At 40.8% G+C, this 25,281-nt stretch overlaps 3 protein-coding genes across 3 annotated transcripts in view; 1 reads left to right on the forward strand and 2 right to left on the reverse strand.

The window, feature by feature from the left end:
- The window catches only part of LOC124997446 (acid-sensing ion channel 1-like), a 49,804-nt gene extending 43,796 nt beyond the window's left edge, over nucleotides 1-6,008 (reverse strand). Inside the window, exons 1-2 of the mRNA XM_047571146.1 lie at nucleotides 4,848-6,008; nucleotides 595-790 (exon numbers count right to left, since the gene is read on the reverse strand). Coding sequence (XP_047427102.1) covers nucleotides 595-790; nucleotides 4,848-5,209 — 558 coding nt within the window. The 5' untranslated portion in view covers nucleotides 5,210-6,008. The remainder of the gene's footprint in view (nucleotides 1-594; nucleotides 791-4,847) is intronic.
- Nucleotides 6,009-10,471: 4,463 nt separating this feature from the next.
- Nucleotides 10,472-12,764, forward strand: spryd4 (SPRY domain containing 4). Its single transcript, XM_047607846.1, has 2 exons — nucleotides 10,472-10,645; nucleotides 11,770-12,764. The coding sequence occupies exons 1-2, from the start codon at nucleotides 10,513-10,515 to the stop codon at nucleotides 12,309-12,311; spliced, it is 675 nt and encodes a 224-aa protein (XP_047463802.1). The 5' UTR covers nucleotides 10,472-10,512; the 3' UTR covers nucleotides 12,312-12,764.
- Nucleotides 12,765-12,914: 150 nt separating this feature from the next.
- LOC125021691 (glutaminase liver isoform, mitochondrial-like) lies at nucleotides 12,915-24,677 on the reverse strand. Its single transcript, XM_047607835.1, has 18 exons — nucleotides 24,361-24,677; nucleotides 23,064-23,151; nucleotides 21,277-21,398; nucleotides 19,152-19,281; nucleotides 18,999-19,078; nucleotides 18,685-18,848; nucleotides 18,001-18,059; nucleotides 16,200-16,232; nucleotides 16,058-16,116; nucleotides 15,909-15,975; nucleotides 15,766-15,816; nucleotides 15,419-15,595; nucleotides 15,193-15,324; nucleotides 14,939-15,031; nucleotides 14,698-14,759; nucleotides 14,121-14,197; nucleotides 13,919-13,982; nucleotides 12,915-13,802 (listed from the first exon to the last, which is right to left on the reverse strand). The coding sequence occupies exons 1-18, from the start codon at nucleotides 24,564-24,566 to the stop codon at nucleotides 13,646-13,648; spliced, it is 1,821 nt and encodes a 606-aa protein (XP_047463791.1). The 5' UTR covers nucleotides 24,567-24,677; the 3' UTR covers nucleotides 12,915-13,645.
- Nucleotides 24,678-25,281: the final 604 nt, after the last annotated feature.

Here is a 25,281-nt window from a genome sequence, read left to right on the forward strand (position 1 = left end):
AAATAGTTTTCTAAAAAACTCTATGAATGCCTAATGTAAAAGGAACATGGTTTAATGAGGCTGTTGAGATCCGGCTCGAGGCTTGCAACGAGAGGCGGGGGGAAAGTTATAAAAACATTCATGATTTCATTCCAATAAAATTCACCGTAGGAGGGGAAATCAGCAACAAAATGGGACCCGTGAGCTCCAGGCAGAAAGACGCTCACACTGCCACAGCAAGGCCAGTGTGGGTGCAGAGAGGCATAACAAACACTGAGTGACGCGTGTGAAGGTTAAATATTCTGTACCTGTTTAATGTAAGAATACGGTTATTGAATGTCACTGTTTAATTAGCTTTAACAGCGGATCGGCTGTCACGAGACATCCGCGTTCGGCTGCTTCTGACGGCACCACCTGACTTTTTTTTGCTTCTATCTGAACTGCTGCTTTCAGAAAAAAAAAAGAAAAAAACGACTATCCCGACTATAATTGAGGCTTGGAGAATGACAGGGACGGTCTTTAGTAGTTGAAAACCCGTTATTACGGAAACAATGCGACTTGATCACAATCCTTTAATCGTCATCTGAGCTAACGCTCTCGAAGGGGCCGACTTACCACTTTGAAGTCCTCGGCTCTGCACTCGGAGCCGTGGAAGTGGCAGGACAGCAGCATGTCGCCGATGTCGTGCCCGGTGCGGTCGTAGAACTCGCGCATGTTGAAGGGACGCGGCTTGAAGTTGTGGAAGTCGGCTTTGACCTTCAGGCTCTCCAGAACGCTCTCCTCCACAAGGTGCACGTCCCTGATCTCGTACCTGGAGGCGGAGGCAGAGAGGCAAAAGAAACGCTTCATTTTCAAAATTCATTTCATTTCAAATGCAAATTTCCTACATGCAAATTATGTGAATAATCACCACTAAAAGTGATAAAAGTGGCCACATTAAAAAAAAAAAAAAAAGTGAATTTCAACCTTTCAACATTTTCGCACACATCAGGAAGTTTTATGAGCCTCTGTGTCTGCTCTGCTCAACTAGAGCTAGAAATAATACAGTCCAGAATGAATCAAGAGTGACACAACACTGACAATAAAAATGTACACGATGGTTTCTCTGTGGCATTTTCTAGCTCCAGAATGAAAAGCACCACTAGAGTGCAACGCTTTATTGTACAGTACATAATAAAGTTCAGACAGGAGCTGTACAAGCCAATAAACCCAGTCGTCCATTCACCGTCAATGCGGCAGCTCCGGGGCACACAGTTTTTCAACTCACGTCTCACTTGTCTGCATAAAAAAAACTTGCGGAAATTGTATCCGCGTTGACTGGATCGGTTTTGGCCGTGAGGACGTTTGGTTAAACTTTCATGTGAATTCTTAAACTGACAAACCCCTTCAAAAGTAAGCCGGGCTGAATTATTAACGGCGTGGCAGAAGTATGGCAAAAAGAAAAGAAGGGAATTTTTAGCTACGATGAAATCATCAGTAAATGTCAGTGTAACAGTTCAGCTGGTAGCTCAAATCCCAACAGAATCGCCGCCGCCTTTGGCAGATGAGGTGTTAGGCTGCGGGTCAGCAGCTCCTCTTTTTGGCACTTTTCCCCCCCTTTCCATCATTTGTGTGTTTCTGTTCCACCAGTTCACAGAACATTGTTCCACTGCAGAGGTTAATGTCATGAATTCCTCTCTTGGTCACTGACAAGGAAACAGGCCTATATCCTGGAGAGCATTCTTGACTTGCTGTGCATTATTTAAGGAGTTTTTCCTTCTTCACTGTATAAAGGATTTTCCGGTCTATATTCTAGCCATCCTGTCTGCACAGTTTAAAGTAAAGCTGCCCCTAATTTCTCTGTGATAGGTTTGTTTGGCCTTATTATTTTATACTTCTCTTGCAAAGTCATGTTGGTAAAACATTTCAAGTCCTCAACTTCATTGTGCGCAAACTGACCAAGAAAATATTTAGCAGCTCAGTGTCCAGTTACTCCTGAACCTTTGCAATTTGGGCAAATTAAAGCTGATGCTTGGGGTTTTAATCCTGATGTGATTTCAAATTGAAAGTGTTGGACTGCAGAGCCTGAAGCACAAAAAAAAATAAAAAATAAATAAGTGTCCTAGTACATACTGTCTGGATTGCACCTTTCCTTTCAGCTGCTTATGGCCTCACTGCGTTGACCGGCTATTTTTGTCTGCTGCTGTGGTAAAGAGGGTTTTTAGAGCTGCGAGGGAAAAAGTAAACCGGAGTTGTAAGGCGATACTGTTCTCTTCAGGCTCTGCCTTCATATTGTCATTTGATATAGTACTAAACGTCAGGAGGTTAGCACGGATTGGTGTTTGTGCGTCATTAGAAACCCCCTGTGTGGTAATTATAGCAGCCCTTTTTCACGGATTTACAATTAAATGACACATTTTTCTAAATATATTTAACATGGATATTTTAATGAAATGAACAGCTAATTAGTATTAGTGATTTAGTGAGCCCCGAGCTAATGACAGTACTCAGTGTTCAGCAGCCGGTTTGACAGTAACTGCCTGCGAGTAACCGAGTTGGGAGCCAGACAAACGCGCATAAAATGCAGCATTATCAGCGACACTGGGAATTTATTTTCATTTAATGAAGCTCACAAAAAAATGTGGCCAAACTGCGTCGTTTTAAAAGGGAGCAGAACGGCTGGGAATGTGCCCGCTCTCTACCCTTACTGTGATCTCCCACTGTGCTATTATTAAAAATGTCACCATTTTTAATGGACTCACCACAGAGCAGATTGCTTGGAGTTTTTTCTCTCTCTCTCTCTCTCTCTCGCCAAATACTGCCTCAAATGAAAGACCTTTTAGAGAATTCTCACATGAAAGTACTTTTATGCGAATGTGGTCTTTTATGGATCTTTTGTGAAACATGCTATTAATACAGCCCGTGTGTTTTTATACACTTTGTGAATAAGAATGAGATTCAGTGGGTTACTTTGTTTGAACCAGAGCCCGTAATGTGAAACTTGGAACTGTGTGAAGTAATTCCTTTTGTTTGCGGTTCCAATGAGAGAAAAGAGAAATGAATTCATCCGCTCGGTTAATCAATAATCGGCAGCCTCACTCTGGCTTAAAAATGAGCTCATAGATTTTTCTTGCGACATTCAGATTTAGCTAAAGCTCATAAAGGCGGGACGGGGAGTGTTTTTGCTTGATTGAAAGGAGAGCCTATAATTGAGGAGAGGCACTGGCTCCCTGCTGTTTGTACACTGAACAGACCTGCCAAGAAGGCACTTATGAGATAAAAAATCCCACAGGCATGAGCTGATGGGATCGGCAAAGGCTGACACTTCAAGCCTGTGTGCTGCTTAAATATCATGCCACAAGACATTTCCCAGACCAATGAATCCGAACATGGGATGAGGGCAAAGAGGAGTCTTAAATGGATTTCATGCCATAAGCACTTTCATTTCTGGCCGGGGGTATTGCAGCTAAGTGTGCCATTGCATTGCCTCTCCACCTTGCCACGGGAGGCGGGATAATGAGCACTAAACCTACTTTAGAGTTTCAGAGTTGAGATGAGTACACGGAGATGGAAACTTAGATGGAAATTCACCCACTTTCTTCTTTTGGTGTCCAACTCTGCCTCCAAACTTTGAATCTGAGATGTGATATTAAAGATGTAACGAAAATCCAGATGGTGAGCCTTTATTATCAGTTGCACCACCAGCAGTGCAGAAAAAATAAAATGCTATTTTTAGTGTTAAATGTGGGAACTTCAATAGAGATTTGAGACAGATGGTTCAGGCTGAGTAACAACATAAAAGTAAAGTCATGAGTTATGTCTTCAATCTGTTTAACTGAGAGCATGTCACGTGTCCATATCATCAAAGACTTTGATTTTTTTTGTTTGTTTCTGATCACTCGGATGAAATCACTGAATGTGCTGAATGACACATGGTGCTAATTGCTAAGCCGATGAAGCCAGGAATAGTCATAACCTCATTTCTTCCTCTGTGAGATCTGCTTCTTGGACATGATCTTAAGCACTCGATATAATTTATTAATTTTTTTTTTTTTTTTTTTTTTTTTTTTAGTATTCTATTTTAAATCAAACTCCTTGACAGCTAAGAGGCGAGTCGTCCAATGTGGTGGATTAGGGTTTCTTGGATTGTAATGAATAAAGGACAAATATACCCAGAGCATGTGACATTTCAGCTGCGATCAAAGGAAACAGACTTGCCACGTCTTTCCCTCCTGTGCATGCTGTACACGCCGTTGCCAGGAACCGGTATCCAAAGCCTTCAGCTGCACCAACGCAGTGGCTGGATTTTTCTGATTATAATGCCTCAGTCACTTCAAGCCTGATAAGCTTTCTCTCCCAGCACCGAATGACTGAACAAGGTAGAAACTATTAGAGCTCGTTGGATGAGTGACCAAACTGCCACTCTTTGAAACACATATATAAATAAAAGACTTCCCCCGAAACTAAATGTAGGTATTTAAAAGTTATCAGAATGCACAGTGCTAGTCTCTGTGAATGTTTGAGTATTATAGTGAAAGACAGGTACATGTGTGCACAGCATTTACTGGTGAAGATATTTTTTTAACAGTTTCTCATATTTAAATGGTTAGTTCTGCATTTTCAGTGCATTGTGGGTTTGTAACTAAAATCTCACATGTAATAACATCAACAGTCAAAACACTCCTCTCTGAGTTGTAGTGGATTAAAAATTAAAGTTTCAAAATAATATGCACATAAAAGCAAAGCAGTTACCAACTTTTTGCAGTTCACTCACTACACTCAAAGTATAAATACGTCTATGAGGAGAATTAAGACGGATGAAGAGGAAAAGCCACCTGCAACAGACGGACACTCGGCTTTTGCCGTTCAACTTTCAAACCAGGTGTTACCTCTGGTTGAGCAGGGCCAGCAGCTCCCCTGCGTGGTACAGGTCGTTGCGCGTCACGCGGCTGAAGCGGAACGCGTTCAGGTTGCAGAAAGTGACCGCGGGGAACGTCATGATCGGTGTCGCGACCTCGTCCAGTTTGGTGACGTGCGGGTACTCGAGATAGAAGTGGATCCGGTCCACGCACACGTACAGCAAGAAGGTCAGGGAGCCCAGGAAGAAGGCGACCCACAGGCAGCGCTTGAGGCAGAACCGCTCGTACGTGAAGATGTGGGAGATTCCGTGCAGGGTCGAGCTGTGCGCGAAAACTTCAATGGGTGGAGGCTGATTTGAGTCCATTTCCTCCGCTTCTACTTTGAGATCCATTGTCGGCGTGCGGCGATCTCGATGCGAATGTCAAAGTCAGAAAGCAGCTTGTACAGTAGTAACTGAGCAGATATTCATTCACCTGTGGCATATACTAACATCCTCCACCGGGAAAGGTACAGACGAGCAGATAACCACTCTTTCGCTTGGTCTAGTTTTCTCCCCATTACTCATGCAGACTGATTAAAAACGATTTGAGCACACTCTTTAAAAAAAAAAAAGTGAGAGGAGCAAGAATTATGTGCAGGAGTAAGGCATCCCACTGGAGCAGGCACGCAAAAGCAGAATGACTCAAACGCATGCATAACCACCACTACTGCGCTACTGTGATGTCTCGCATGTTTCTCACTGACTCGTAGTAAAGCACGGAAAAAGAAAGACTGACAAAGTGTTTCATCGGCCTATGAATTCGTTTGTCGATTAGGGTACAAGTCCGTGGAGGCACGCATTATTCCTGCACGCCAGCAGAAGAAATCCGGAGCTTGGAGAGAGAAAGACAGATAAATCCCTTTTGACACTTCAGTCCATTTATTAAGTGTCCCTCTGTAGCCCCGCTGCACGCATGTCCCCCTTCACTGCGCAGATTTTCAGGTCATATCAGGAGATTTTGTCTTCTCAAGGATCACAGGGGCGGTTATTGTGGTCGGTGAGTCGTGAGGTTTTCTCCGCTCTTCTTGCGTGTGTCTAACAGCAGCAGCAGCGTCGGACGAGAGGAGAGGACTGAGGCTCTGCTGCTCACCTGTGAGTTGCTGTAGTTTTTCATGTCTTCGCTGAACACGACCGCAGCCCGGGAGAGGGAGGATTTAATGGTGGATTACAAAACGTGTCATCAAAAGTATCATCTGATTTGCTCCAACACTACCAATAAAGGTCATTTAAGCTGCATTTAGAGAAGGGGTCTTTACATACATACCTTTACCTTTGAAAAATAGCTAAACATAGCTCGATTTATCCCTTTACTAACATATGTTGGATTAATGTTAATGTGCATTTAAACAAATATAAATTTGGGGAAAACTAAAAATAACATATATGAAAAATGTCTAACCACCTAAAAAAAATTGCGACCCCCTTGCAGTACCCCCGCGGACCCCTGGGGGTCACGGACCCCCTGTTGAAGACCTGTGATTTACAGATTTGAATAAAACTGTAAGCAGCAAAAAGCGGCTCTCATTTAGTAGAAAAGGAAACACATTTCATCATATTTAGCCAAAGAAACAACACACTTCATATATGACGTAATATCAGGTGACACGTGAAACGTTGAATGAAGCTTGAAATCAACACAAAGGCTGACAGCAACACAACAAGGACAGTAAGAGACAGAGATCCAGACAAAAATGTGCCAAAACAAAGGCACATTGACCAAACTGCACTCTTGAATAAAACTAAAAGAACTAAAAGCTAAGCTAGGCTAAGCTAAGCTAATTTAAACCTGACATCAACAGTCTACAAACGAGTAGCCTAGTTAATATAGTCAACACGTCAACTCAGTAAAACAGCCATTATTTCAATGTCATATGTATTAAATAACAGGTGCATCTATAAAAGTTATGGTTAATTTGCAGCTAGCTTTCAACTTGTCAGCTAGCGTTAGCTTTGCTTGTTGCTTATTAGTGTGATTCATTTTGCTGTCGGCAGTGGCCACTTAATCTGCTTTGTTGGTCTGAAACAATTTTATGGAAAAAAAAAATACAACTAAAAAATATGTATGTAATATAAATGTTTTGAGAGGCCACAATCAGACAACCTCTGTTAGGTTCCAGTCACGTTATTGTAAAGGCATAAAAAAAAACACAAATAGCAACACATTCCACTTGTCTCTAGTCTGCTCTTCTCTTCAGTCTCTGTCAATCCATTACTCTCTACGTTGTAAAGTGGACAGATATGTGCTAAAACAAAGGCAGGTAGAGTATAATCACAAGAGTGGTTCAACTGCACAATGGACACAACCTCTTTGTTGCTAAAAAAACACAAGGTCAAGAACACATTTTCAGCCCTGGCAGACTGTTCTTTTGACAAAAACAAATCCAAAATCCCACCGTATACTAATAATTCAGTGCCATGTGTACAGAGCTAGCGACTCGCGGGTGAACACACTGTATTTGACCAGATTTTTTCATCTTGTGTGATGGAGACCACAAAGTGAAGCACAGAAACTGGACCTAAACCTCACAGATATCCAGCTACAAATTAACGACAAATTAATGGTACGTAAACATGCGTCTTGCCAACATGTTACAGTACATTACTTTCTTGTCGAACAGTTATAATCTCATCACTTCAAGCTTGTGTATTGAGCCAGTAGGCCTCAGAGCTGAATATTAATATTCCTATCTAGCGAACTCCCTTTGAACTGTAAAAGTACCGCCAAGCATACATGAAACAAAATGTGAATGGCATAATCGGTGAATCTTTGAAGTGAACTGAACAAGTGATTTGAATCTGCGAAATGATTTGTGATTTACACCTCTGTAATAGGCGCATCAGCTCAGAGGATGATGGCATGTGAGCGACAGCCGTTGCAGGTTTAAAGGGAACACACTTGCCCGTCGCAGAGGACTTCACCAACCATGTGCAATTAAAAAGCAAATTCAAAGAAAACGATTTAAAATTTAAAGGGCACCCAAAGGAGAGAGCAGACGTCGCTGCAGGTAGAAACTTCATTTCTCACACAGACAATCTCCATAACCTGGTTTAAGGTCATATTACTCCTCCACCATATATTGGAAGAAAGAGAATGTCTGCCGTTCCCTTCTCTCCTTAAAAGTGCAGGAAAGGACAAAGCTGATGTTGATGGAAACACAGAGGACTCCATCGGGGAGAGGGAGGGAGGCATAGTGTTATTACTGTAGGGGGTTAGGCTATGGTGTATTGTAAGCAATGCTGACATTTTCTTCTGCACCAACGTAAAACTCCCTGCTGTATTTAGAGAGCATCTCTTTGGAGAATAATAACTCTTTGTAAGGGAGAAAGTGACGTAGGATTAATTAAACTACATCGAAAGAAAAATAAAAGCTGTTTGACTGTTGGACTCAAGCTCAAAGTTTCGTTACACATAAAGTTGGGGTTTCAAAAGAGATTAATGACAAAAAAGGTAAAATTCAAAGCAGTGGAGACTAAAATATCCCAGTGTGAGTCAAGCTCCAAAAACAATGGATCCTACACTTCCCATAGTGCAACGTGGTGTCTTTTATTAAACCATCCACTGCTCTTTAGTTTCTTTTAAAAATGTTAATTTGGTTGATGGATAAATCACCATATCATGGCATACTGCTGCAATTTGAAAAAAATTAAGCTAACCCGGGAAACCGCAGTTCCCATATGGCCACTAGAGGCTGGCTCCAAAAGTGAGTGGGTACCCACAGACATCTATCCAAAAATAAATTCTTCACCTGTCTGCCTCTACTCCACCCACTACTGCAGCTACTTGTCCGTTTTCAAGATTCCTTTTTGATATTGCATGGCATGAAAGTCAATTGAGGTGCTCTACCTGAAACGGAAAAGTACAGAAGACAGAAAGAAAACACAAGTACGCACGCACGTCACGAAATAAAAGTATTGTAGAATAATTTTAAAAGAAAGTGTACTGGTGAGAAAGGGTGTGTGCAAGTTGGAATACAATAATATATGTTTCAGATTACCTTGAAGTACAAGATAGATAGATAGATAGATAGATAGATAGATAGACAGAGTCACCCCAGTGAGTTCATCCATCTTTACAAAGCTACAGTTAATGACTGATGTTATGTCATGCAAAGTGTGACATGGTGCTATTTTTGTGCCATATTTCTCTTGAAATCTCACTGTCACTATGAGAGAAAGGCATTTTTAAACAGCTTCTGTCCAAAACAAAATCACTACCAGCAGCACGGGTAAAGGAAAACAATATCATGTGCCATGCTGAGATTGGAACCATGAATAAGCAACGACATTTAGTCCCTGGCTGGATGGTGGCGTGAAAAATGGATCTGGCTGCGCAACAAGGCTGAATCAAGCTTTGTTAATATCACAAAATATTTATCACATGTCATGAAAGATGCATTACCCAACCTGAGCACACCAGCATGAAAGGGAAAAACCCTCATCTGTGACATTAAAAGTCCTGCTACATTCTCCGCCGTGCCCAGGGGTGGTTCCAATCTCAAATATCCCACATACACAGTTATAGGTCAGGCAGAAATGAGGATTGAATTTGATGTAGTCATGAAGCAAACCTTAATCCAAATATTTAGGTTTGTATATGACTCATCATAGTCCTAGTTTCACAGTTTATAATGTAATATGACTATTATTTATCACCTAAATAACAAAACTAAATCAAGAAGCGGATAAATGATTCAGTGTATCTCCAGGAAAATGGAGCTCATGGTGCTATCGAGAGAGATATGACACAGCCTTTAAATATTCATTTTGGAGAGAGTTAGTCAGACAGATTTTAACTAATTTTTGATCTCCAAGCCAAATATTTTTTGCAAAGAGCTGCTTCATTACAATCCGTGGTTCTCATTTATTTCAAAATGATGTTTATTAGAACTGGATTTGTTAATTGATGGATCAAAAAGAGCAACTGATCAAGATCCCCCAGAACAGAGCAGATTTTTTTGTTTTGTTTTGTTTTATTGTGTGGTGACTGGTTGTGACACAACGTTTTTGTATATTGCACTATTTTCTGAGTTTTAATCACACAAACTATTCATATGATAACATTAAACATATTACCTACATTGACATAAATTTTGTCTGATGTATTTATGGTCTTTGGAATTGAAGTTTATTACATTGTATGTACATCTGCCTTGTGCCTCCAAAACAGTTTTGATCCTGTGGGTTGAGGGGAGGCGTCTCTGTGGATGGAGCTTGATCAAGTGCATCCCACAGGTACTTGATCAGTTTGGGAAAGGGCTGTTATTGCTATGGGGTGGGGGGGTCTGGTCTGGTCTGGGTGGGCGGTACATGTCTAAGTAACACATGAATGCCAGGTCCAAATGTTTCCCAGCAGAACAATGTATTGTCACACATTGTCACTTCTACTGTCAGTAGTTTTGATTTTTTGGCTGGCGGTGTATATTATAACGTGCATGTGGATACTAGCTGTAGTTGCAGATGTTGGGTCGAGACCCTGACAGGCTGCTGTCCGTGGTGCTGATGTTGATGGATGTTTTTTTTTTTTTTTTTTTTTTTTCCCCAGGCGGGAGTCGGTGTTCCTCCCCGGGCCTGCAGGGGGCGGCAGAGCTCGCTGCGGCTGCATTTGACAAACACAAGGAACCAAAAACATGTGAGAGTGAGAAAGAGCGAAAAACATGGCGGCGCCTATAAGTGCAGCTCGTCTCTGTCGCCTGGCAGCGCGGACTGTGTCCTCGATATCATCCAGACCCAGGCGGACTGTCAGCCTGCCAGCAAGGATACGCTACATATCCACATCCACGGCGAATAGTGAGTTTATGTTTTGTACATTTAAAGACGTGTTTGCCTCTGAGGTGAGTGTGCAGCTCAGAGGTCAGTGTCCCAGCCGAGTCTGACAGCTAATGACCGATGTTTGTTATTGTTATGGGTTTGTCTCCTTGTAGCCCGTCCGTCCTGCCACAACTGCAAAGCACAATGAAGAAGTCTCGAAGGCAGAAAACTAAAAGTATAAAGCTAAGGGAGTCCCCTCGGGCTTTTGATGGTCCATACTTATTGGAATTAAAGCAGAACCATAGTTTGGCTTTGAGCCTGAAATGATACATGCCTGAAATATTTTGAAATTGGTTACAAGAACAAAGAGAAACACTGTATGAGTTTCCTACCATTCTCAAATGTCTGTTCCTATAGTCGTTTAATTTCTTTTAAGTACAAATGCATACAGTCAGGGTAACACACAGAGCAAGAAGTAAATGGAGATCTCTGTCCTACATGATCTACAGGACACAAGGTAAATCAGATGTGGCAGGAGCTGCGATGATACGGGGCTTTCATGAGGATTGTCAGCTTTTTAAAATTGTTGCCAAAGTGTAACAGATCATTGTCTAACTCACCGTATCCATAGCAACTTTTCTCTTCCTATTTCTGGTCTCCTCTCACAGTGCAATAATGTAGCTCATATTCATTACATAGCCTACAGCAAACAGTTAAAGCAGGTGCCACCATAATCAAATTTCTTTGATTGAAACCAGAATGAGCTTTTCTCTGGTAGTTGTCAGACCGTGAGTCATAACTATCAGATTATTAGATAAGGTTTTTCGTTTGTGAATGTAACGCTCTTTTGCCATAACAAATAGCGCACATTAACTGTTGCTTCTGTTAAAAGGAAAAGCACAGATTGAAGTAATAACTAAAAAGATGACTCTTTCCTAGCGGTGCGCAGCAGTAATCAATGCCATCAATCACACTTGTGTTTAACAAGCCAAAACATCTTCTGTGAAAAACTATTCTTACACTTTGCTCTCGGCGTTCTGCTACAAACTGCTCCACGTGTGGACAGATGGATGGGTGAAATGCGGAGGACAAACAATAAAGCCGATGCACATTTATATTAAAGCTCATGATGCAGTGAAATCCTGATGTGTTATACTCTGCAGATCTGCAGTTCAGGCTGGATGAGCGAACGGCCCACAGCAGCCTGGACCTCTTCAAGAAAGACACGGGCGTCATCTACCGCATCCTGGGCCTGGACCCCAGCCACGTTCAGGACAACCCCGAGCGCTTCCGAGACTGGGCCGTCGTGTTCGGCGATGGGAAGATCAGCGGCGGGCGACACTACTGGGAGGTGACGGTCAAAAAGTCTCAAGAATTTCGTCTGGGCGTGGCCGAAGCGCTGATGTCCAGGGACGACTGCGTGGGCACCAACAGCTCCTCCTGGGTGTTCGGCTACGCTCAGCGGAAGTGGTTCGCCATGACCAGCAACAAGATAGTCCCCGTGACGCTGGTGGGCAAGCCGGACCGCGTGGGGATCCTGCTTGACTATGAGGCGGGGCTCCTGGGGCTGGTGGACATCGAAAAGCGCAGGATCACTCATGCTCTCAGGGCTCAGTTCAAGGCTCCTCTCTGCCCTGCGTTTGGACTTTGGGACGGGGAGCTGCTCACACACTCTGGTCTGGAGGAACCTGAAGGCCTAAAGTGAAGCACCGTCGACTGTAATGATTGTAACAGCCCTGACTGGCAGATTGCTACGTGTTGTACTGTGGCAACACTTCTCACAGCTGTATCTTTAATAACCTTGCAGTATACAGAAAGCAATATCTTCCATGGGAGTCGTTTATAGTTTAATTACAGGTGATGATTAATTTTTCAGTCGTCCGTGTGGTCATCATGTCTTCTAACAAAGCAAGTTCACACTTTGTGAACGTCATCAAGCCTCAGGCGATCGTATCAAACGCTGTTTTCGAATGTACCTCATGTATTGCCTCTCAGACTGACTGACGTGAATAGGATTTGTGGCTGGCGTTGAGAGGAACATTAACTGCCAATTTGTTCAATTTATGTGAATGCATTATTCACCGTTACTGTGCTGAAACCAACACGAAACCTTTTTCATATCGATACTGTATGTTGTTTATTAAAATCACTGCAACTGTCTTTTGGCTTCTCTTATTTAAAGCAGGGTGTTTGTTTACAGTGACTTAAGCCTCGTCATGCTGAGGACTCATCTCACTACCAGTTAATTGGAATGAAAGATGACAAAATACATGAATACAAATTCATTTGAGATGATTAAACATCGCAGTACTGTATATATTACATTTTATTGCAACTTAGGTGCACATGTAGCACAGTACAATCATCTCGTAAGGCTGCACACCAACAAGCAGAATTCAATTTAACCACATGTGTATAGTTAAATTGCTACGTGTGTAGTTTGCAACATATATTTCGTGATAATTCTTCCCAGCAGATGTTTTTGTAACAAACGACCAATAAAAAGAGCCCACCCTAATGAAGCAAGAGACTAAAAAAAACAAAAAAAACACATTACTATAGTTTATCAACAGTGAATAAACTTTGAGCTTTAAGTTTCACTATAAATGCAATTAAATCAACCCCTTATTCCACTAGAATAATTAATAGAGCAGCTCTAGAAATATTTACATATGAGGCAAACCGCCCCTTTTCATATTACATATCAATGACAGTGAATGTACAATACTTAATATATTAAATAAATATGCCAGTATATTAGATATTTACATCTCGGCGGCATCTATCAATCAGACACTCTGTGGAAAAAATGCACTTTCATTTCATCACAACCTGGTAAATTGCTATAATGTCTCTTCACACAGACAACAATTCTTGTTTAAATAGAACTTTGAGTATCACAGAGTCTGCAGAAACGCATGGTTTTTCAGCAGTAAAAAACTCTCACACACATAAGTATACAATATTTAACTCATTCTTCCATCGCTACTCTCCAGTGTCCTTTCATTCCTGCTACAAACCCTCACAGTCCCTTGTGGTTTACACGATACTCTTCATGGTATCCAGCGTGGTCTTCTGCTCCTCTGGGCTGCTTGGGGAGTCGCTGTCAGCGTGCACATACTCGTACTTCTGCAAGGCTGAAACAATGACATCGTGGCCAAAGTGCACGGCGTCATCCAGAGGTGTATTTCCCCATCTGAGAGACAACGGTGTGATATGGACACGGATGTTAAAGTTTGTGTTATGGAGATGGGCGTGCTCTTAACCTTTTTTCATCTCTTCAGATGGATGAGTTTATGTTTAAATCCTTACCTGTCTTTCATGTGGGGATTCACTTTACATATTTCAGTCAGAAAGATAACAGCTTCCACGTGACCTGGAAGAAAAAAAGTGAGCACGCAAAGAACAGAGAAACAAAGCAGCGTAATGTAAATGCCATGTTTGATTTACTCTTGTCTGAATATCGAAGTTAAGGTTACTGAAGAAAGAATGAGCTAATAATGACAAATGTCACCTTCTGCAGCAGCGATATGGAGCGCTGTGCGAGAGTCATAGTCCCTCTGCTCCATGTTCACAGCGGAAAGGGCAAATCTGCAGGGATAACAAAGACAGAGGAAAAAGCGGCTGTTATTGGATCCTGTGAAATGGAAAAAGGGTAACGGTGCTGTGTAAAGAATCTCGACAATTACACAAGTAAACAACTTTTACATGACAGCAAACATGATGTAACACAAAAGAAACAGTTCAATGCATTGTTCGCTTTCTTACAGAGTCTCATATGATTGAAGTTATCTAATAAGTGTTTAATAAAGACAGAAGACTGTTGGTTTAGCTTAGCAAAAAGGCTGGAAACTGATACTGAGCCAAGTACAGTGACCTCTTAGACATATAAAAGCAGTATATTGAACTAATAACATATAATGCGTTGAGTGAGAATTAGATGTAGGTATAGGTACATTATTTTAATCTTTGGACAGAGTAAGGCTGGATGATTCTCTTCATTTACAGCCTGTATGCTCAGCACATAAGTACATTCACCAGAATGTCAAAATGCTATAAAAATGAAAGGCCGCACTTTAGTTTTTACTTACCTCCTCAATGCAGGGACGTCTCCATTGTATGCTGCAAACATCAGGTTAACCACTGACTTGTTCTGATGAGGCAAAATGTGAATGTTATGAGAGGGAACCGGTCCTTAAAGCTTTTAAAAGAACACTGCATAGGTTTAGGCTTTCAGGCCGTTATATTTTACACCCCAAGAAACGGTAATGATTCGCTCCAGCCTGAATGGGCACCGAAGCATCTGCTGCACACCTGCTGCATTGAACTTACAGGATCATCGTCTGATCGTCTCCTCGGGTCATGTTTCTTAGTAAAGTGCCTCAGGTTGTCGTAATTGTGGAAGTTGAAATAAGACACGAGCTCCTGGTGAATCAAAAGTTGGATAAGACGTTTGTCACAATTATTCATGAGAAGATTTTTTTTTATAAATATATTTTTATCTTTAAAACTTGTCTAGCTCTAAAACACTTGGCTGCCTTTCGTTGTCTGTGCATGTTAGAACTAAGAAACGGCTGACGGCTTACCTGACAGAAGTGAATGCCACGAACACTGTTTCCAAGTCGATCTAATGGCGGTGACCAGCACATCATACCCATGACATTGGGAACCACCATCAGTACGGCACCAGAAACACCTGATTTAGCAGGCAAGCCCACCTAAACAGCAAGAACCAACACAACACGAGAGGTCTGGTGCAAGTTCTCATGACCTGTAACTACCACTGCTGTGTATGATAATAAAGAGGCTCACGTGGAAGGCAAACTGTCCGGAGAAGTCGTACATGCCGCAGGAATGCATGAGACTCAGGGTGTTGCGAACCGCTTCAGGGCTCAGAACATGCTCGCCTGTGATAGGACATATACCCCCGTTGGCCAGGGTGGCAGCCATGACGCTTCCTGACTCACAGTTTACCTCTATGGAGCACAGCTAAAATGGACAAATGAAAACATCACAACCAGAGACGCAACAGTTTTAAAGGCCAAAGTCAGAAAGTGTCATGTTGTCTATGTCTTTGTTCATTCATTCAGTCATTATCAAACGCCTGTTTCAGCCAATAGACTGACGTGAATAAAAACACTAATTATAGCTGTTCTTACCTGAAAGTAGAAGTCAAGGGCTGCCATCATATCAGCATAGTCGGGGAAGCACTAAAAAAGGAGGGTCAGGGTCAGCGCTGAGAATATTAATCAAGACAAAAACACTGAACACGCATTTGAAGTGACTGTAATTAAAAACAAACCTTTTTCTCTTTCAGGTAATAACCAATGGCGTAATTCCTGTCTCCTGTCTCCCTCTCTGACTGGAAACTGTCAGAAGATGTGAAAAGCAGAATTTCATAAGAAAAATCGGAGGAACATCTCTTTGCATTTCCTTAGACGCGTTACTTACGTTGCATTGCTGAAGCCCACATACTCAGAACCAGCCATGCTTTTCAAGAAATCCATCACCTGCAATAACACATTTAGAGGGAGTTAAGTGCTGAGACCAAAGTAGAATTAAAAAAGACTGATAGTAAAGAGCATTTACTTACAAAGTCAAACCTCTCGGCCTTGTTTGAATGAGGCTGTGAAAAAAAGGAAGGGAATAAATAGTTTTACACGCTGAGGCGGAGTCATCCCGTCCCTACAGGTGGCAGTGTTTCAGTACTTTGACGGTGAACCCTACTTCTGAGTCCAGTCGTGTGGGTGGACGTCGAGGAATAACGTGCACATGCTGCGTTTGAGTGTGCCAGCCCACGTGTCAGTGTCTTGCGTCTGGCCCGGGGGGTGTTTATGGCTAGGCTTGAATTTCATGCATCGGTAAAGGATCATTCCCAGGTTGTAAAGTTGCCAAAAAGGAATGGCAATTACATTTATATTTATTGGGTCTACCTTGAAAGGTTAAAAGTGAGATTAAATATTACTGTGTGCTGAAATGAATACCCGAGGCTGAAACTTATAGCCGATGAAAGAGTTGGTTTTATGTCTTTCCACGTGGCTTCTCTCCTTATTGCAACTACTTTTTGAACAACACTTATAAATTTGTGACATTTAAGATATTGAAGGTATAGCTATTCTGGTCAGGGCATGAACATTTTTAAAAAGTAAAACAGAGCTTATATCACTTTCTAGCATTTAACTTTTCCTTTCTGTGCGCAGGCTGTGATTTTAAGTAAATGACCTCCTCAGTATATATATAACTCGTATGTAAACGCAGCATAAAAACTGTGTACAAACATTGGCATCCCTTCTACACTCCTAACACACCTTCTTTTCTGGGAGCTGCGATTGGCCCGAGGCACACACACCCCTGCTGTCATCTCCAAACATATAGCCCCTATCTCACTGCTGAACCTACATTTGATAAGAAGAACTGTGACTCTTCAAAAAAAAAAAAATCGCTAAAGTGGAAATACACACAAGCGTATATCTGGCCCCACAATAAGGCAAAGCTCACCGATAATTCTGAAGTGAACTCGGTCAGATGGTCACGACCATAGTCCATTTGATATGAGGACATAGTGACCAGCCAATAGACAACAAGTTAGGTAGCTGTTAATGACGTCAAACGTCAGGAGGTTTGTTCAGTGAGTCTTTTTTCACTGTAATTTCATCGACATTACCAGTGTTTAAGAAAGGAGCATTTCTTCAGGCCTTCAAAATTATAACTGCAATTAAAAAAAAAAACAAAAAACAAAAAACAAAAAAACAGCCTACATCATTTTCACATAAGTCTCTTTACTCAGTATTACACTAAGAAGGGAATCGCTTTCAGAGTATACACAGATTGCAAATAGTGGCAAATTCATGTGCAATTTCATATAAATGTAGAAGCTGAATGAAGAAGTGAAGAGTGAGCACTGTGTGTCTGATTCATGAAGCTGATGAAATGTGCTACCGTTTTACATTATTTGTGACATAAGGCTTTGTTTGTGAAAATTGTTCTAACATAGGAATGAGTCTGATTGTCATCATTACATTTGAAGACATTTAAAGAAGTTATTAACCCTTCAAACTGTATTGGGCTCCGATGAGAGACACACAGAAAACACACAGAAAAATGCCAAGAGGGAAACATTTGAGGAGTTCTGGGTTTAAAAACAGGAAATCTATTTTTAACCATGAACGATTACTGATTAGGATCTACCATCTGCATAGAACTGAAATGAAGTAGTGAAATGTCTTTAAGGAAACTCAAGCAAGTCCAGTTGGCTGGATTTGTTTTAGCCTCATTTAAGATAGAGACAGTCTGTGTATTATTTGATATAGTTCTAAAATGAAACCTCTGCATTCAGTAAGCCTCTGTTATTATGATCTCAGTGCGTTCAGAGCTGATGACCCTTCAGATTTTACCTTAATTAAAGAACTGATGACAATGGCTCCGGCATTCACCATGGGGTTGTGCGGTTTATCTGCACAAGAAATGACAGCATGTTATCGCTGATTAGTCCCTAACCACAGGAGCAATAAACTGCTGAGATTAGAGGGTATATTTCATCAGAGGGACTTGTAACATGGGGACACATGCAGTTTAGTCTAGTATGCTCCAGAGGTGAGTATGCAATGGAAAATGGCTTCAGAGTGAGGTGATAAAATGTTACGCAATCTGGGTTCCATCAGGAAACACGGTCATTTTATTTCATCATTTCCTCAGAAACATTTGTTTCTAGTGAAATAATGGCGTGTGCCCACATTACTACCAACATCAGTCTGTGAAATTACACATCAGGAATTTGCTAAGAGTTTACAAAAAGCCTCAATAGTTGTGGATAGATGGGATATACCACACTGTGCAAAAAAGTCTTAACAATGAATGTTTTACAGAGAGGTCATGTAACTCGCGCACTTGTTGCCAATCATTGAGTAGGACAGAACAATAAGTAATGTAGTGTTTGAACATTTGACTAACTGGGTGATGAGTCTTTTTTTTTTTTTTGTGTAAACTAGGATTCATTTTCTGCTCTCAGCATTATTTTTTTTTTACTGATTGCTCTCGTTCAGAGAGGATAATCGGAGTTGATTACATGAATCACTTGCCTTCTTCATTTAGTGACAGTTTGTTGAACTTCAATCCACTGGGCTCTTTGCCCACAAATTGGTGAACCTGCTCACTGTCAAGCTCATGCACAGCGATGGCGTACTCCAGAGGCTTCACACACGACTGCAGGCAGAAGGGAACCTTGGTGTCACCCACTGAGTGTCTGTGGGACACGACGGTGAAATGGAGAAGCACAGAAACAAAACAAAACAAAACAAAACAAAAAAAAAAATGTAGGAGTGTTAGTGTGGCAGTACGCGCAGTGGAGGTTTACAGGATGGAAAGATACGTTAACACGGAGCTGCGTCTGTACCTCTGTCCATCGATTGTGCACAGAGACACGCCCCAGAGATCAGGGCTGAACTTAGCCAGTTGAGGAATGTAATCAGCTACCTGCATGAAGGCATGAAGCTCATGAGAGTGTGCTGCAGCGAGCTGAATCAGTATGTGTTAGTCTGTTACTCACTTGTCCGCCCTCCTGCTGCTGGGCATCATCAAATATCCTGTCGATTTGATGGGCGAACTTTTCAAAGTCAGGGATGATAAACTTTTTTCTGAAGGCTTTGGTCAGCAACATGATGTTGTTTCCCACACACCTACGAGACGGAACGAGATTGAACTGGCGTCATAAGGAGGATTTAAAAAGACTTAAAAGATATATGCTTCCAAATGTCACTAATAATTAAATAACAAAAGCTGAGCTAGACTGTTCATCCGAATTCATTTTAAACTTATTTTCTGAATATAGCAACAATTATAATCTAAATGCCTCAAGGAAGCTTAACAGGACCCATAGCCTTAAACCCAAATGACAAAACATGTTTACTTTCTTTCTCCTGGGGGTATCTGGCTTTGCAGATGACTTTCATTTTTAAGATATTTTACAATAATAACGTTTTACAATCTCGCATCACAGCATTCAAAATTCACAATTAAAATGTCTTTCAAGAGAAATCGCCGTGGTTATTTTAAATAGTCCACTTATGATTCAAAATACTTGTGCCAAAAAATGTCCCCCTAACATTAACCTTTATATAGAAGCCAAAGCAGCGCAGCTTTGGCCTTTTTTCAGCAGACATTTTGACTCATGATCAGGAATAAACACATATGTTACTGATGATATTAAGCAGTAGCATCAAGTAGTGTCAATACACATGTACAGGCAGCATGCAAAATGCTTTAACCCGGAAAACGAAGCAAATAGAGATGGAATTTGTTAACTGTGAAATGAAAATGCCCACTTATCCAGTATAATGTCTGTGTACGCTGAATAAAATGTTTTTTTTTTTTTTTTTTGGCAGAAATAGTAGCAAATCTAACATTAAAACATAAAAAAACAAACCCTAGATCCCATCATAGTCTACACATAATCATGACACCGTGTCCTATTATACATTAATTACATGACCATAGCAGTCAGTGTTAAATTAACTTCTGCTGTTAAGCTAATAATTACATTACCTTTCTTACACTTAGATATCCTCACAGCTGAGTGGCTAGAGTTTTAGAATAAGAACACTATGGTCTGTAATAGATAGATAGATAGATAGATAGATAGATAGATAGATAGATAGATAGATAGATAGATAGATAGATAGATAGATAGATATTCTGTGGAAAATTCTGCTGATCGAAGGCTTCAATCACTGAGCCTAATTCTGCCTGAAACTGCTCTGTTTCAGCACTTTGTCTGTTCATACTAGACTGAGCCAGCACATCCTAATAGTTACTACAGATTCTCACAGCTATAAATGGTCAGCAGTGAGGTATGCACTTTCTGTCACGGCTGTTATGAAACAAAATATCTGGTCCGGACTCTTCACTAAAACCAAGGCGGTGCTAGCGTGAGGGTTTTTAGGTGCGAGAGAGTGAAGAGAGCCTGCATTATTCATACGGGGTCACTTCCTTAAAAAAAATAAATAAATAAAAGGATGGCTCTCTCTATTTCTAGCCTACCCTTGAGTGTTCTTCAAGAATGAATAATCTCACAAGTTTAAGAATACAAGCAAAGAAAGTCCGTCATGGCCAATTAAGCTCGAGTCCGTGAGGAAATGATAACCTCCTGTTTGGACATCAGTCTTCACGCGGAGAGGGAGAGAGAGAGAGAGATCTGTTGAGCCTACTCGTGTAATTGCCACATTCTGGAGCTCAACCAGAATGATGCCCTTTCATTAACAGCCCCAGGGACGCCTCTGTCTACCACACCCTCTGCTGTTTTGGCTGGTATGCATGCACTTGAATTCGGTTGGCAGCAGCTGTCAGCCATAAAACGCCTGTCTCCGTCAGTCTCTTGGACTCAAATAGCATTAACCACAGATTACCTCGGGTCCATAAACATAAACATGAAAACTCCAAATCTAAACGTACAACTTGTGCATACGTCCATGTTTATTTGGGAATGTTCTCTCGGATTAATGATTCATTTTTAATTTCACACTTGAGACACTAGAATTAACTTTTCCTTCACTCTTCTTAACTGCTCTTTCAAACTCGAAGTTGTTCTACCTACTTTTCACACAGAGTTCATTGCCCCCCCTTTAAGCATCTGTGCGTGAAACCATGTGTCCATAAATAAACAAAGTTTTTCTCACCTTCTAAAGAGCTTCTTGTCCATCATGACCGGCCCAACGGAATCACGTGTTGATTGGCGCATGTGGTGGACGCAGTCACGCAGTCGAGGGTCAGATGTTAACAAACCTGTTTTTCTCAAAGCCTGGAGAGTGACGAAATGAGATATATTGAGCAAATCCGTGCACAGGGAAAAAAGGAAGAGGTCACACGTAAGCAAAATATACCTGACATTTAGAGTCTTGTCGTAATGTAAGATCAACTTGTAGAATATCACGTTCCTAATGATGTATCTAATCATAACACCATGTGCAGATGGAAAATGCAGTTAGATTACTTCACGGGCTCAGGTGAGTTCCCAAGTGACTGAGGTGGAAATACAAGACAAACTGGAATCCCTCTCATAATTCACTCTATGAAGCGTGATGTGTGTCTATTTTGGGGACAGCATGTGTACAGCCCTCCTGACCAGAGAGGCTCTTCCTTTTTTACTCCTCTTCTCTGCTAACTGAGCCAGTGAGTGGACAGACCAAACACATGGACGCAAGCTTAGTACAGAGTTGCTGGGCTTCACGGTGGGAAATGTTAACGTGTGGGTAATCATGGCCTTATTTTCTTCAACTGTGTGAGAAGGTTTTATGCTTTGGATTGTGAGCAGTTTTGCGTATACAAATAGAGGAATAATCCAAAAGACGCAGATATGCCCGTTCCACTGGAATGATACTGTGATTCATACCTGCTCACTTTACATTATTTTGCAGAGCAATTCACTGCCCAGTATATTGTATTTGATCTATCCAGGCATTAGGTTACGTTACGAGCATTATTGTCTTAAAGAAAGCTGGAACGTGTGTTGAGTTTAGAAAATGTAAGACACATTTAATGTATCCTAATTCTTGCTGATAGAATGATTTCTTTTTTAAGTAAAATATTTTTTGCCAATGAGCCTGTTAGAGTTAAAGAGTTTTTTCTTTTCTGTTTTCTTTGCATGAAAGGATACTAAAAAAAAGTGCTTTCTACTTGTATGGGTCACCTCTGCAAACGCATCCAGTCATCTGTGGTATAACAACAAACCACCTGTGTTGACTCATGCCTCTTCTCCTAAATGCATCCTATGTTTCGAAATGCCCAAGTTTCCATAGACACCAAGGTCACCGCATGTCTGCCTTTTTACACTTGATTAACTACAAACTACCGGCACAGTTTGTCAGAGGGGATGGTTTATCAGAGAAAACAAAAACAACATAGCATATGTTCTCAGTGTTCATCTTCTGTTGATGGGTGTAGGGATGACTCTTGCAAGAATTAGTACAGATTCACAGAAGGTTATCATCTCTTTAATTAGGTGTATGATATGGTGGACCACGCATCTGTATTATTGTTAGTTAATTATTTTTTTTTTATTTAACCTGAGATCATCATAAAACCTGCTGCTACAAATGTAGGTAAAAGTTTAGATAATATTGTAATTAAAGTCCAAAAATCATTAGACTTCAAAGTGAGAAGTGAATGGTGCTCTATTATGGTAATTACTTCACAGTGTTACACATACTCTATTTAGACCAATTACATAAGACAGTCCCCAAACACTTTTGAAACTTAAATCTGCAGTCAGCTGGAGACACTCCGAATTCCTGTTGTGGGCTATTATTGTCACTCACCAAGGTTGGGTTGGTTCATTTAAGTCAAAGGTGCTTTGGAGAAACACAAGCAGCGACGAAGGGGAGAGTGTTCACGTGTACGTTCGTGTACAGAAAGTCAAAACAGTCCTTGGCGTGACAGAGGAAGTGTGAACATGCTGTTTACTCACAGAGATGAACTGCGAAAGGAGAACAACCTCTTTGCCATCCGTGATGGTGTAGAAGAGTAGGTCTTCCATGCTGGACATCAACCTGCCTCTGTCAAAACAAACAAACACAGAATTTGTGGCCTTGAGAAAGAAAATGTATCACGTCAGAACCATCAGCGGTGGGTCAAAGTTCATGTCAATAACATGGTATGTTAGCAAACAATGGCAAATGTCCAGTCACTGACCTCTCGATCTATTTTTTTTCCTCTGGATCTAGAGACTCTAAATGTTATGTTATGCATCAACAAAACAGCAAAAAATAGCAAACTGTGCTTAGTTGGTGGCAATGAAATAATAATATATTTGCGTCATAGAAGACAGAATATTTCTCTTTCATATTTGAACATTAAGAACTTTTGTGTAAAAATATCTATATTAGGATTTGTTAAAAAATATTATTTTCATAGTCAATTATAATGTGGTAATTTTTTATTTATTTTTTTTACTGATTTTGTCTACAAAACAAAAGAAAATAGTGAAAATGGAAAATAATTTTATTACAAACCCCAAAGTGGCAAAGCACAAATAACAAACAGATTCAGTTACTTTAGTATCAGTCAAAGAAAATGATCAATATTAACATGAGCTTAAGTAAGTAAGTAAGCAAGCCTTCCTCGCCTCGAAAACAATAGTGACTCCCATAAGCACATTAGAACTATTTCAGCATTAAAATCTCAAGTTAAAATTTATTTATTTATTTTTTTTGTTTATTTGTTTTGTTTTTCGCAGCAATTAACGTGATGTAACGTCACGTAACGTACGTAATGGGCTGAGGTTGCCAGGCAACCAGATGAAACCGGTTGAAATCGTTTAAAATTGCCGCGTCTGTGAATAAACTGATAAAAATATAATCTTTTTTTTTTTTTTTTTGCAATTTTGGTTGATTATAGACATATTAATATTAACATTATTTAGTATTTTAACAAATTCAGCCCAGCCGTTTTCAATTGCTATATATTAAGCTAAACTACGCTACACCCAACTGTCATTTCAAGTTTTAACCGAAAGACCTCTTCATCTCAAGTAACGGTAAGTTTTTTTCTCCAAGTTTAATTATATTTTACTCTAATTACTTCTTTAGGAATATTTGTGACCAATTATGTGGTCAGCCGTTACTAGTATGTTAAATCATTAAATAACAAGCAATTACGAAGCTAATGCCAGACAACTTTTAACTATTATGTGGGGCTACAGCTGGAAAAACAAAACTGGGGAATAATATTTTGCCAGATAACTGGTAAGAGCCCTTTTGACCTACTTGGGATGTGGTTGGTCTACATCAGAGGCCTGCCGCTGATGAAAGGCTCTGTGGGTGTGGGGTGATGCTGAGGCCCAGCAGGGGGGAGGAACAGGTAGCTGAGTCCGGGACAAAACAAGGCTGTCGGCACCAACTCTCCCTGCATTTTTAAAAAGCTGCAAAACTCCCGGGTTAGCTGTCCTCAGACTTCTTTGCAGGCAAAGCATTTCGATAAGTGGTTAATCTTCAGAAATGCTCCTTGTTGCCCGCCCTCTATTGTGGCTGATCTTGAGAGGTGACACTGAGCGGGGCTCCTTGGTCCTCGGAGCTTTAATAGCAGCTGCGGTCTTGTACAGGCTGTTGCTCGGGGCGTGTCTGTGACACGCACACATGCACGCGCGCGGTGGGGTCAATGACCAGCAGCTACTGAAATGAAACTGGTCCTGGTGTTTGTCTTTGATTTACCCTGCCAGGTATGACTAACGCTGCTGCCTGTGCTGCAGCTGCTGACTAAAAAAAAAACACATTTCATTTATAATCCTAATCTGCCCTCCGACAAAAACTACATGAAATAAAAATTGCAATATAGGCTCACTTACTGTTTCATTATGTACGCACGGTAGTGAAAGCAAATACATTATAATTTAACTGTTAACTGTACTAAATACCCCTTCAATTTAGTTTATTTTGAAACAGCATCAGAGAGGTGATATTTCAACAGTATGATCATTTTGCACCATGTAGTTGGTGGTGCTGTTAAACTGGATTGAATTAAATAATAAAGTGTTTATGTCATTATTTAGTCTAGACCACTGATTAACATGAGCTGTCAAACTAATAGAAACATGTGATTCATACATACCACAGCTCCTAAAATTAAACCGTGGTGACAGCTACCTCAGTTGCTTTTAACAAATACTGAATACCATAACCTTAATGGAG

This window comes from Mugil cephalus, chromosome 1, assembly GCF_022458985.1.
Source record: "Mugil cephalus isolate CIBA_MC_2020 chromosome 1, CIBA_Mcephalus_1.1, whole genome shotgun sequence".
NCBI lineage: Eukaryota > Metazoa > Chordata > Actinopteri > Mugiliformes > Mugilidae > Mugil > Mugil cephalus.